Source organism: Anabrus simplex, chromosome 1 (genome assembly GCF_040414725.1).
Source record: "Anabrus simplex isolate iqAnaSimp1 chromosome 1, ASM4041472v1, whole genome shotgun sequence".
Taxonomy (NCBI): Eukaryota; Metazoa; Arthropoda; class Insecta; order Orthoptera; family Tettigoniidae; genus Anabrus; species Anabrus simplex.
The window spans coordinates 828367704-828380409 of record NC_090265.1 but is presented as its reverse complement, the minus strand read 5'-3'; the positions used below and the strand labels follow the sequence as shown (position 1 = coordinate 828380409).

Genomic DNA, 12706 nt, shown 5'->3' with positions numbered 1-12706 from the left:
GCCAACTGATAATTTAGGAAGTGGTTGTACCCGTTGTAAATCAAAGCAGAAGGACATTTGTCAACAGATTGTTCCCTCATAAGTTTGTGAAAACCCTGTGAGCGAATTTTATCTGCTCCCAAATCAGCTAGTAAACGGTTCTTTTTCGCACTATCTTTTTCAGGTTTAATCTGAAAGAGCATTCGAGCGCAGTAACTATAAGCATCCGTGGGTGGTGTCCCAAACCCAGTGTTGAACTGTGTACGGAAAATATTCTGGAAGAACCACTTTTTCACTTTCAGGTCCGCGGAAACGCTCTCCTCCGTGGTGATGGAAAGTGAACGGGCATGCAGGCAATACCACACTGTCAAGTACGATATAAAAATAGCAGGAACAGCCAACAAAAGAGCGGCATAAATGCAGGCTGGGAAACATTATCATGAACATAGTGCGTTTTGAACCGTTTGCCGTGATGCACATAATACGATTTGTTCCGAATCATGTTTTTCAGCACTGAATTCCTATGGGAAGGAATATGAAATGACCCGGTCTAACTCAAGAGTGTTAAAGAGCATATCCTAATTGGCGGGAAACCGCATCAAAACATATTCTGACCTCGACTGCATTTAATACGTTTTGAAACTATGCTCTCCGATTGTTAATTTAACATACTCTCCTTCAGATATTCAGCCTGAGTTGACATATAGTGGTATTTGGACATATTCCACCTAACATGAAAGAGAGGGCCGAGAGCCCTAACTTTGCTGCTTGTAAAAGCATAAGTAAATAAATATTACTATTCAGAGGATTTTTTGACTGTTTGTTTGCTATGGTATCACACCCTGTAAAAGAGTAAAGATTGTTGAGTGAAAAATATGGAGTTCAGCGTACGGAAGATAGCAGGTGCAGTTGGAGTTGTGAAATTCATAGTTTCAAGGACTGTGAAGTTACATGAAAACACAGAGGTTGTGAACATGACAAGAAGAGGGCAATGTGGGCAAAAGAGAAAAACTACAACCAGGGACGATGCCTTATCTGAAGAATCAGCATCATGAGCCTGAAGAAGACAAGCAGTGACATCAGAAGAGACGTATCTTGCTACCACCGTGCGCCATTGTCTTTGGAGTCTAGTTGCCATGTACATTGCCCTGTCAGGAAACAGCTCTTGGCACCCTTGTGAAGAAAAGAAAAGCTGTCCTGGATGAAAAATTACAAGGGCTGGACTGTGGAACAGTGGAGTGAAATGGATTTGTTTTTTCCCGACTAGACACATTTTGAAGTTCGTGGCTACACGTGTGATTTTATTCAGCTCTCACCTTGAAACCTCTTTGACCTGGCCACAGTGAAGAAGCACCCAAACACCCACTAGAATTGATGTTTAGGGATTGTTCACAGCTTCCAGACTGGAGATCTTTCACCCCATTGAAAGAATGAAGAATAACAAAATGTATATTAAAGTATTACTTACTGATTCCAAAAATGTGTAGGTGATTTCCTGACCGTGATATGGCTTCCTCCCACAGCTTCAAACTCACCAAGTCCTTCACCAATAAAAAGTTGACAGCATTGGACTGGCCAGGGTATTCACCAGACTGAACCCCATAGACAATTTGTGGGCCCTTGTCAAGGCTCGGATTTGTAGGTTGAACATAACCACCATATTAAGATGATCAAAAGTTTCATCCAAGTCTGTCATCATAACCCAGAAGTAAAGGATGTGTGCAAAATCTCTTTCATTCAATATGTATGAGGATAAAAAAGTTATTAAAGTGGAAGGAGGTCACATTTCTTACAATGTAAAATACATGTTCATATTATAATATTTTGCTTTTGTCTAATTTTCTTGTTGGTTGCAAATAATTTGCAAAACACTGTACTGCTGTCCGGTATTGCCGTTGTAAAGTATTTGATGTAAGTGATAGACTGTTGTAGTAAAAAACCTCGTGTCCTCATCCTGAGGTGGTGCAGCTCTTTTCAGGCACACCCCTAATGGAGGGGAGCTGCATGTACCATTTCAACCACATACCAGCCATTCTTAAATTTTTGGCAGTACCAGGAATCGAACTCGGGCCCCCTTGGATGGCAGCTAATAACACTAACCGTTATGCTGCGGAGGTGGACACTGTTGTAGTGATAGTAGTTTTTATATTTATTATTCAAAAGCATATTGCAGATGGGCTGTTATTATAATAGCAGGTTCATTATTTAAAAGTGCAATAAATAATAATATTATTATTATTATTATTATTATTATTATTATTATTATTATTATTATTATTATTATTATTATTATCTTTAATACTTAAAAATCTTTTTTTGTCTTTCAGTGTATGATGTCGTAAAGAACTATACTGCTGATTATGACAGAACACTTATATTCAACAAAGTTCACCATGAGCTAAATCAGTTCTGCAGTGCTCACAGCTTACAAGAGGTACTGTAATACTGTATATTGATTCCTACCATTCACTTAGTGTGCCCTTGTACAGGGTTGTATGTAAAGTCTACAACCTGAGGGCTGGTTAAGTCCTCAACAGATCCATCATCAACTGCCACAGATAGCCTAGATGTCACTGAAGAGGTGTACTGTGGAAATGAGGAGTGAGGTAGTTTCCCATTGTCTTTGCCACTGAGCCAGAAGGTGTTGTTACATATTAGTTTGCTAAGCCCACTGAAATTCATGCACCATCCAATCCTCTGAACCATTCATCACAGGGTCTGGCTCTGTTGAAAATGTTAACTAACAACACTCATATCTGAGTCACTTTCATATTTTCAAAGCCAAGACTGAGAAGACCCTTGAAAGTCTCTTTTTTTCTTCCTTCAGTCTGCTTTATGTCGCACTAATACAGAAAGGTCTTATGTTGACAATGGGATAGGAAAAGGCTAGGAGTGGGAAGGAAGCGGCCGTGGTCTTAGTTAAGATACAGACCCAGCATTTGCCTGGTGTGAAAATGGGAAATCATGGAGAAACCATCTTCAGGGCTGACGACAATGAGATTTGAACTGACTGTCTCCCAAATGCAAGCTGATTGGTATGCGACTCAAACCACATGGCTACTTGCTCGGTAAATTTGTCTAGCCCAGACCAGAAAAGACAGTGTATTGTGCACCCTGTATCTCACTAAAGCTGGATTTGGGCTGTGTATCAGTCTAGTGAAATGCAGTCCATACTATTGGATTGGGCTGGACTAGATACGATATAATTCAAGCTGGAGTATAGTTTCTATATCTTTAGTTCAGTTATTTAGAATTGTAAACAGAAGATATATTAACAGTGATAAAGTATATAGATCCAATTAAGAATAGGATCACAATTCCAGTTTTGTGTACATAGATTTATTAGAAGGCAAAAAATAGCCTTGAGAGATGTTGTAGAATGAACATTTAATATACAGAGGAGGTTAATCTAGAAAAGATTAACAAATACAAACCAACTATCCCTTACTACAAATCCAAATACCACCTTCAGGAAATTGAAATAATAGGGATAATGGTCGGAGCACGCGGTACCATACCTCGTCACTTGGTCGCCACATGGAAGCGATTCCAACTCCCAATGAAGCTCATCCCGGAAATCGCGACCCTCGTCCTCCGAGCCTCCATCAAGATCATGAGGCACCACCTCCACAGCTAATTTTGAATGTTCTTTTATTAATACATATGTACATAAAATTGATATGTTTTACCTTGTTCTTAGCGGCAGCCTGTAAATACAGGAGGTCTTTCCAAAATAAATGGAAATTATATATACAAGATATTCAATATTTTTTGATATTTCCCCATGAATGTAACCTTGGTTGAATGGTCAGTGTATTGGCCTTTGATTCAGAAGGACCGTGATTTAATTCTCGTAAAATGTTATTGGTTTTACATACCACAAGCTTCTTTACAATTTCTAGAGATACCGAGGTGCTGAGAATATTGTCTCTGAGTTATTTTGTTGTTGTTTGGACTCCATAGACTGGTTTGTTGCAGCTCTACATGCCACTCCATCGTATTGTAACCTTTTCATTTCTATGTAACTACTATATCCTACATCTGCTCTAATCCGTTTGTCACATTCATACTTTGGTCTAGCCGTGCCGTTTTTACTGCCTACATTTCCCTCAAAAACTAACTGAACAAGGCCTGTGTGTCTTAAGATGTGCCCTATCATTCTGTCTGATCTTCTGGTCAAATTTTGCCAAATCATTCTCCTCTTCAATTATGATTTGATCTACCCATCTCACCATCAGTATTCTTCTGTAACACCACATTTCAAAAGCTTCTATTCTCTTTATTTCTGAGCTAATTATCATCCATGTTTCACTTCCTTACAGTGCCACTCTCCAGACGGAAGTCTTCAAAAAAGTCTAATTCCTATATCACTCTTTGAAATAAGCAAATTTATTTTCTTACAAAAGACCTTCCTTGCTTGTGATGGTCTGCATTTTATGTCCTCCGTACTTCTGCCATCATTAGTTATTCTGCTACCCAAGTAACAATATTTGTATACTTTAAGAGTTCATTTTTCTAAATCTAATATTTCCTGCATCAGTAGCCTCCCTGACTCAGGCGGCAGCACACCAGCCTCTAACCGTTGGATACCGTGGTTCAAATTCCGGTTACTCCATGTGAGATTTGTGCTGGACAAAGCGGAGGCGGGACAGGTTTTTCTCCGGGTACTCCGGTTTTCCCTGTCATCTTTCATTCCAGCAACACACTCCACTATAATTTCATTTCATCTGTCAGTCGTTAATCATTGCCCCAGAGGAGTGCGACAGGCCTCAGAAGCTGGCACAATTCTTATCCTCGTCACAAGTTTGGGGCTTCATTCATCCCATCCCTGACCTGATCATTGTCTGGAAAACAGGTTGTAGGGTTTCATCATCATTTCCTGCATCACCAGACTTCATGTGACTGCACTTCGTTGCCTTTGTTTTTGGATGTATTTATTTTCTTGTACTCCTTCTCCAAGACATGTCCATACCATTCAGCAATTTCTCCAGATCTTCTTGCATACTCGGATAGAATAACAATACATCGGCAAATCTCGGGGTTTTAATTTCCTCTCCTTGGATTGCGATTCCTTTTCCAAATTCCTCTTTGATTTCCTTTATTGCCAGTTATATGTAAACATTGAAAAGGAGAGGGGACATTCTACATTGAAGATAATTCTTCTTTCTTGATATCTGATCCCGATCACCTTCACAATCTCAAGAGCTTGGTCCAATCAACATTATCGAATGCGTTTTCTAGATCTATGAATGCCATGTACGTACGCTTATCTTTCTTAATTCGATCCTGTAAGATCAGATATAAAGTCAGCATTCCTTCATGTGTTCCTACATTTCTTCTGAAGCCAAACTGATCTTCTCACAACTCCGCTTCAACTTGTCTTTCCATTCTGGCTGATGACCTAGATGTTATGCCCCTTTAAACAACAAGGAACAACAAGCTCTTTCCATTCTTCTGTAAATAATACGTGTTAAAATTTTGCATGTGTGAGATACTAAACTAATGGTGCAGTAGTTTTTGCACTTGTCAGCACCTGATTTCGTGGGAATAGGTAAAATAACACTCTATCTCAAATCGGATAGCACTTCTATTGTATCATACATCTTGCACGCTAAATGGAATTACCTTTCCATGCTGGTTTCTCCTAAGGTGACAGTAATTCTGAGAGTATGTCATCAATTCCAGGTACCTTGTTCCTATTTATGTCCCTCAAAGCTCTGTTGAATTCTGACCTCAAAATTGGGTCTCCCATTTCATCAGCATCAACAGCTTCTTGTTCCAGAAACTTATCTATTTCTTTTCCTTCTTGCAATTGTTTAATATGTTGGTACCATTTTTCTGCCTTCTCTTTCTTTCCCTAGATGTGGTTTTCCATCTGAGCTCTTAATGTTCATATACATATTTTTCCTTTGTCCAAAGGTTTCCTTGATTTTTCTGTATGCAGCATCTGTCTTTCCTACAACCATACAATCTTCAACATCCTTCCACTTCTCCTCCAGCCATTCTTCCTTAGCTGACTTGCACTTTCTGTCTACTGGTATTTCATTCTTTAATCGCCTGTATTCATTTCTGCCCTCCTTGTTCCTCCATTCTTGTATTTTCACCATTAGTCTGGTCTAATATCTCCCGAGTTATCCACTTATTCTTACTTGATCTTACCTTTCTTCCTAACTTTTCTTCAACAGACCTACTGATGTCATTCTTCACAACTGTCCACTCTTCATCAATTGTGTTTCATTCAGTCTTTGTGCAGCATATTCCTCAAAACATTCGCTCACACTTTTCTTTCAACTTTTCTTTCCCATCTTCTTGCAGCCCAAGAGACACACACATGATGACAGGCATACAGAACAAGTCCTCAGCTCCAACAGGCGGACACTCCAACAGACTAATACACTCGGCTCAGGCTGTAACCCCCACTCAGATTGACTGCACTCTTTGCACCGTCTCGGCTCGACTAATTCACATTGAACTCACAAGCCAACCATACCCGCAGGTCGTTCCTGACTTGTATACACCTGGGCTATTAGTTCCAGAATAGTCCGGAGTTTGGATGCATCCAGAAACCTTGCGAGGTGGAAGACTCCAGGTTAATTGTTCTCGTAATTTCCATTTGATAGCCGCACCACCACGTGCATATAGAGAGGGGGCCGGCCATTGCACTTAAGCTCAACCCTGGGTGGTGCGGCTTGAAGGGGCAGACGGGTCCAGTGGTGATGTCAAGGCTTACGCGCATTGGGGTGTCAGCAACTGACCCCCAAACAAGTTTTTTTTACTGAAAGTTTTTTAATGCCTTTGTGACTTTAATTGCTGTTTTGTACACATTCTCACAAAAATCAGCTTTCGGGGACATTTCATTGTTGAGTTATAGCGATTGTTACCAGTAAATGTGAATATGGGATTTCTTCCCTTGAAGTTAATCCAAGCTATTTAAAAATGCAAACATTTCTAGAGAAATTAAAAATATGTGCTTCAAGATTTTATGATCACAAATATAAAGATAGGAACTTTCCACCTAATCAATACATTTATTTATTATAAGATACTTTATTTGTACATAACAGTACTGGTTTCGACCCTGTGTATGGGTCATCTTCAGCTGCTGAAGAACCTTTGTCTTCATAAAAGCAACATATAATATTAAAACATTACTTATGCTAATTACAAATGACTAATGCTAAATTACAATGTGTTGAAGTAATAAAATATGCTTAAAAGAATAGTTTGAAAGTCTATAATGTTCACCAGTTTGTTATGACACTGATCTTGATGTCACTTATATACTCATTCATTCAATTGCAGTGTTACAATGTTGACACACTTATTTTAAATTAAAAAGTCTTAATGCTGAGTTAAAAGGTACTGTATTTTATAAAATCTGCATCAAGAGGAGGTTTGATAATAAATAATCATGTATCTTGACAAGCTTGTGCGATGAGACAGGTGCGAGTCGCATGTTTTGAACAATAAATTTAAGATCTTCTTATGCTTGGCTCAGGGACAAGTTGTTGGGTTTGATGTCCCATTAACTAAGGTGCGAATGTTCCCCTCTTCATAATCGCATTCTGTTGGACTGCGTCAGATAATTTGCTGTCTTGGCCTGTCAGCGTGTGCTTGTCGGGAGCACGTCGTACATTGAAGAGGGGAACATTCGCACCTTAGTTAATGGGACATCAAACCCAACAACTGAGCCAAGCATAAGAAGATCTTAAATTTATTGTTCAAAACGCGCGACTCGTGCCTGCCTCATTGCACAAGCTCATCAAGATACATGATTATTTTTCACCTAACCTCCTATTGACACAGATTTTATAAAATACAATACCTTTTAACTCAGCATGAAGACATTTTTAATTTGAAATAAGTGTGTCAACATTGTAACACTACAATTGAATGAATGAGTGTATGAGTAAACATCAAGATCAGTGTCATAAAGAACTGGTAAATATTTTAAACTTTCAAACTACTCTTTCAAGCATATTTTATTACCACAACACATCATTGTAATTTAGCATTAGTCATTCATAATTCGTGTAAGTAATGTTTTAATATTATATATTGTTTTTATTAAGACGAAGGTTCTTCAGCTGTTAAAGATGACCCTTACATAGGGTCGAAACCGGTACTGTTATGTAAAAATATTTTAAGTACCTTATAATAAATAAGTGTATTGATTAGGTGGAAAGTTCCTATCTTTATATTTGCAATCATAAAACTTTGAAGCACATATTTTTAATAACTTTTTCTCTAGAAATGTTTGCATTTTTAAATAGCTTGGATTAATTGAAAACTTCAAGGGAACAAATCCAATATTCACATTTACTAGTAACAATCGCTATAACTCAACAATGAAATGTCCCCGAAAGCTGATTTTTGTGAGTGTATACATCACAGCAATTAAAGTCACAAAGGCATTTAAAAAAATTCCAGTAAGAAAAACTTGTTTGGTGGTCAGTTGCTGACACCCCACCATTCTTATATTTACCACTGTGTTCTGTGACAAAAATGAGTAATCTACGAGTGACTGCCAGAACACACAACAGTTATAGGGCTGGTTTTGAAGTTCACGTGATTCTGTATGTGAAAGAAATTGGGAATCGAGCTACGGAGAGAGAATATGGTGTACATATTTGATAGTGGTGAAAACATGATGATGATGATGATGATGATGATGATGATGATGATGATGATGCTTGTTGTTTTAAAAGGGCCTAATATCTAGGTCATCGGCCCAATGTGGTGAAAACAAAAGGAGTTATTAATAGCCATGAAAGAATTCAGAGCAGCCATGGTAAGAGTTCTTGTAATCCGTTTAAAGTGACAAACTTTTCTATTATACAAAAAATTGTGATCATTGGAATCAATATGCATAATGAAGCTAATAGATTGTAAAATCAAAGTTTTATTGCATTGCAAAAATTGTGCAAGTAAATAAAGCATTTGCCCTTGTAGTGATATGTTTTCTGAACACTCAGATTTGATAAAATCCATTTCTGTCTAGCTACTGTTCAAAGTGCCATTTAACTTGATCCTTAATTGGTTATATTTGGGCATTGTTTCAGGTGTACATTGATCTTTTTGATCAAATTGATGAGAACTTGAAAGTTGCTCTGCAGAAGGATTTGAACGAAATGGCTCCTGGTCTGTTTATCCAAGCTGTCCGTGTTACAAAACCAAAAATACCTGAAGCAATTCGTAAAAACTATGAACTTATGTAAGTACTGTCATTTAGGTAAAAAATTATACTTTCTCATTGAAATGTAATTCATAGAAAATTTGCTGTGTAGGGAAGCAGAAAAAACTAAGTTGCTGATATCAACTCAACATCAAAAACTGGTGGAAAAAGATGCAGAGACAGAGCGAAAGAAGGCCATTATTGAAGCTGAGAAAGAAGCTTTGGTTTCTAAGATTCAATTTGATCAGAAAATTATGGAAAAAGAATCATTTCAGAGGATGTCACAAATTGAAGGTATGTTAGTTATTTCTTCATTTTCATTATATCCCCACTTTTTAGGTTTTTTAAATATCTATGAACTAGTGGTTTATCAAATGATATAATCCTATGTGCTTGCTGCTACAAGAGTGCTCTTTCCTTTAAATCACTATTTGAGCCTCTCTCTCTGGCAAAACTTCATCACCAAGACCTAATGGAGAGGATCAGTTTATATGTCCTCCTACTGAAAGGCATTTGAACAATTGATATTATATTATTGTGCAGATACTTTTTTTTGATCATCAAGGCCTAATGTATAGGATTGTTTCATATGCCCGAGAATGGTTGCTCAGTTGCACTTCCTCTTAAAGCAGTAATCACCACCTGTTTATATGCACTCTGGCTGGCGCTAAAAAAAGTTGAATTTATCCTACCGAGAGGCATTTGAGCAATTGATTGTATAGGTCAATGGTTTTCAACCTTTTCAAGACCATGGCTTCCCTGACCAACAGCAATGATTCTGCGGCTCCCCTGTGGGATACCCAGTGAAAACTTGACATTTACTCTAAGAATCTGAGAAAAAAATATACTAACCAACGTACAAGTAAAAAAACTCGTACAAACGGAGTACAATATGAAAAACCCATTAAGTTATAAAAAATCAGAACAGATAATGTTCTCTTTCTGTTGTTTTTAAAAATTGAAGACTATAACTAAAATGAAAGGAATATTATATAAAGCAAAATATTATGGATAAAGTACATTTTCACTGCAGAAACTTTTATCAGTGTAAACCCTGTGCTTGCTTGCTTGTTACACAGCTTGCCAAATCTTGGCACTAATTGAGATACAACTATAGTCCGAGCATCTTTTAGCGATATTACTTTGTACGGGGCTGAGGAGTAAGAAGGGAGGTCTCCCAGTTCCGGTTATACTGCCAACTGAATGGAAATGAAATCTGAATTGAATCGATAATATGATCGATCGATGTGAATTTTCTAAACATTTATTATCTTACGCCAACAACAGTGTCACACATACATTATTTAACATTATATAACATTTCTCGATGCGAATCGTGTTCCTAGCATGAATTCTGTAGTTTGGCTTTGTTGTGTAAACAACAACAGTACTAGTACGTAAAGTGTACGCCAGATGTTGCACAGCAATGCATAAGCGATTCATAGTTTGTGTTTCAAAGGTTGCCAATACGAATTTCGAAGATAACCGAGGTCGACCGATTCAGCACTAGGGTATGCATGTATCACTGAAAGGTGTGCGTACGGTACTCTCATTTCCTTCTCTACACACAGTCTTGATTTGTACTTAGTTTTTATAATAGCCACTGCTGAAAACCTGCACTCGCAGGGATATGAGGTTGCAAAAGGAATCAGTATCTTCAGTGCTCTCTTGCTCAAGCTTGGAAACTCCTGTCTTACAGAATACCAAAATTTTGGCAATGCAATGCACGGAAAGTTCACTTTCAGTGAAGAATCTGATGAAAGTTCTATCAGTTCTTCCTCTTCTTTTAGTACTGAAGTCCGAAAGAGCATCACTACAGAAAGGATTTTGAACCCACTGATACTTGTCACAGTTTTCAGAAAAGTATGTTTCAAAATAAACACTGAGTTGAGATAAGTGTCCTACAATTATGGAAACAATATCTGTAGTAAAGTCTATTTCATTTTCTGTTATGAAACGCTGGAAGCATGGGAAGTAGTCCATTTCTCCTCCTTCATTGATTTTCCTCTTCTAAAGAAGCAGCTTCTTTTTGAAGGCCAAAACTTTGTCAATAAGTTGAATCAAATGGGTTGCACTTCCTTTCAGAGACTTGTTCAGCGAGTTCAATTTTGTAGAAAGATTACTTAAATATGCAACTTTTGACAGAAAGTCAGTTTCCAGAAAGCACTTAGCACTGGCATGGTTTTCTTCTTCTAGATGAGAATAGATTTCCTGCCTAAGTTCAAAAACGCGCTATAATGCATTTCCTCTGGAAAGCCATTGAGTGCTACTATAAAATATGAGAGAAGTACTCTCAGCCCCCATATCTAGGAACTTTTTACTGAAAAATCGAGCTGTAAGAGGTTGAGTTTTAATGAAGTTCACCATATTTATTGACTTGAATCAAATCAACGCTCAAATGTTCTGAAGCAAATACTTCTCTATGGGTCCAAACTGCATCAGGAGCTTTGCCATGCATGAGTACTTGTAGGCCACTGTAACGGCTCAACATTGAACGGCCACCATCGGTGCACACACCAATACAATGAGTCCAGTCTATTTCATTTTCAACTATGAAGTTGTCCACAATTTAAGACAAATCTTTGCCTGCCATACCTGCACTTACCTCATGATAGAAAAGATCATCTACCATTATGTTTGTTTTATTATCAACAAATTTCACGTAACATACTAAATGAACTTCTCTATTGCAGAGGCCTCATCAAGCTGAAAACTAAAGTCCAACCCCCTCATTTTTTCTATAATCTGTTCATGAAGATCCTCTCCTAAATCTTGAATTTGACTACTGATCATACTGTCATCAACTTGTGAAAATCTTAACAACAAATGTTCCACCTTTACAATACTGTAATCGTCTTCATTAATAAGACTACATTAAACTGTATTGGTGATACATGTTTCGTCCTTCTCATGGGACATCTTCAGTCACACATAACTTCATTGGAAATATGGTAAGGACACATTCAAAAGTGAATAAAACGTCTATGAATCTTGTGACGTGGTGTGACCTTCTTGCTGCCCTTCCCGTGCCGTTCAATTCACATCAAGTGTTGAAGCTAACTGAGTGCAGTCCTTGAAGGTCGTTGAGAACTGACTTGGAGGGGAGGTTGTGGGAAGTTTGATGTTGGGGGCGGGGGGGGAGCAGTGGGGTAATGCATTACTTACGCGCCTTCGTGTAGAGAATTTATCTCCTCGAAAAGTATATTGATTTCTTTCCATATTTCATTTTTGATCAGTGTTTATAAAAATGTTTTCAAAAATATTCAATAGATTCCCTTTCTTACTTAATTAGAGAATTTGAAGGTCTTGCCTTATGTCTGTGAATGTACGAGAAGGGATCAAATATAAACAGGATTTTATTTTTTATTTAAATTCACTTATTGGAAAACACAAGGCAATCACAATTTATTTTTCCACATAGTTTCCTGCTTTGGAAATGCATTTGTCCCAGCGTATGGGCAGCTTTTTGATGCCCTCATCGTAAAAAGAACAGGGTCGTGTCACCAGCCAGTTGTGCACGAAGTCTTCCACACTTGTCATCTTCAAATCGTT

General features: G+C 37.8%; 1 protein-coding gene across 2 annotated transcripts in view; it reads left to right on the top strand.

Moving 5' to 3' along the window:
- Window positions 1–12706, top strand: part of LOC136857589 (erlin-1) — a 116446-nt gene that overhangs the window by 79998 nt on the left and 23742 nt on the right. For both annotated transcript variants that reach the window (XR_011017562.1, XM_068225245.1), the window contains exons 5-7: window positions 2307–2413; window positions 9042–9193; window positions 9267–9448. Coding sequence is in view for 1 of the 2 variants with exons in the window: in XM_068225245.1 (XP_068081346.1) it covers window positions 2307–2413; window positions 9042–9193; window positions 9267–9448 (441 nt within the window). In the remaining variant the exon portion in view is untranslated. The remainder of the gene's footprint in view (window positions 1–2306; window positions 2414–9041; window positions 9194–9266; window positions 9449–12706) is intronic.